The sequence below is a fragment of the Nestor notabilis genome, unplaced genomic scaffold (genome assembly GCF_000696875.1).
Source record: "Nestor notabilis isolate BGI_N333 unplaced genomic scaffold, ASM69687v1 scaffold5432, whole genome shotgun sequence".
Taxonomy (NCBI): domain Eukaryota; kingdom Metazoa; phylum Chordata; class Aves; order Psittaciformes; family Psittacidae; genus Nestor; species Nestor notabilis.
The window spans coordinates 14,925-16,505 of NW_009916911.1; the positions used below are offsets into that span (position 1 = coordinate 14,925).

The 1,581-nt window shown below is 48.6% G+C and overlaps 1 protein-coding gene across 1 annotated transcript in view; it reads right to left on the bottom strand.

Annotated features, from left to right (window-relative positions):
* Positions 1-19: 19 nt before the first annotated feature.
* Positions 20-1,581, bottom strand: part of LOC104413739 (desmoglein-1-like) — a 21,330-nt gene continuing 19,768 nt past the window's right edge. The window contains exon 16 of the mRNA XM_010024818.1: positions 20-976. Coding sequence (XP_010023120.1) covers positions 20-976 — 957 coding nt within the window. The remainder of the gene's footprint in view (positions 977-1,581) is intronic.

A 1,581-nucleotide genomic window follows, 5' to 3' on the forward strand; every position in this document is an offset into this window, starting at 1 on the left:
AGGGGTGCTGGCAGAGGCCTTACTGACTGGAGTATTGCATGCTGCTGTACTTTGTCACTCTCCTCCGGGAGGTGCTGGGGGATGCCGTGCCCATTGCTTGGCCAAGGTGACAGTCAGCACTGAGCATCTGACCCGTGCTACTCATCCCCCCCAGATTTGCTCCCCCCATGCTGCTCATCCCAGACCCTGATACTACCCTCTCGGTGACCATCATGTTGTGGGCATTTGTTAATTCCGAGGGAATGTTTATTAAGCTGCCTGGCATGCCAGAGGCAGGCCTGAACGCTCTTTCTGTCACTACCACATTTGACCCGTCTACCAAATCAGGAATGCTCAGAGAGGTCGGGAGCCGCGAGTTAGGCGCGATTAATCTTTCCGTGACGATAACGTTGGACCCATCTGTGAGATCGGGGATATCTAGCATGCCACGCAAATCAGAGGCAGATGCAGGACCGACAACCCTTTCTGTTACAACAACGTTGGATGCACGCAGAGGGTCAACGCAAATTGAGGGGGAGCCGGAGGTGTAGGTCTCAGTCACCGTCATGTTGCCATGGAGCAAAGGATCCGGCATTGGCCTTGAGTGTTGTATGGTTGACCCAGACGTGTAGGTGTTTTCAGTAACAACCGTTGTAGTGCCAACTGGGGGAGGCATAGGTGCACATCCGTTGACAATGATGGTGGTTCCAGGTGGTGGGAGGTTTAGATCACTTTCAGGGTTGGGAAAGGTGACGTTAACGCATGGCCAGGGTGGATTGACTTCAGGGAAAGGTTCGATCTCTTTGCCGAGACAGATCTCTGCCAAGGTCTTAAATTTTGGTCCTAATGTATCCAAGTATGTTTCATCTGTATCTTCTCCAATAAAGCTGCAGCAACCCACAGAGCCAACGGGAGTGCCAACTCCTTCATGATCATATATTAATAGGCAGTCATTTGCTGGCCGACCTTCATCTTCATCTGCATACACAAATGCTTTCTGTAGTTTGCAAACAAATAAAGAAATAAAAAAGAAGAGAGTGACTTTTTATCAGGTTTTTAACCATGAAGATTCAAACAACAGTAAGGTTTCCTTAACCATAGTAAAGCCCAGCTGACTTGAAAAATGGGGCATCAACGGAACAAATTATATAACCTTGAAATAAGATCTATTCAAATGTTACTGGTGCTTTGTTTTTGTCTCTGCAAACACTTGGCATCTCAAATTTGGTCTGTTTTCAGTGGGCCTGACTGTGGGGTGAACAGAAAGAGTGGAAGGGTCAGGAGCAGCAATATTTGAATGAAGTGGTAGGAAAAGGAGCAAAGAAGGATGGCAAAGGGAGCAGTGGAGAGGCCAGAACAGAGGGATGGAAGGTTTGCCACAGTGGAGAAAGCTTTGTGAGCCTAGAGAGGAAATCCATTTTGAGCAGGATGGAGATCACTGATCTGGGATGGCACTGGGGATAGTGGGGTGGTCAATGCAGAGGGATCGGGCAGGAAAGAGGAGAATTTAAAATGAGTGTGAGGTCAAGTTGGAGGAAGCAGGGAAGGACAGAAGGGGTGGCCCGTGAGGGAGAGACACTGTTTGGAGATTGAAATAGTCAG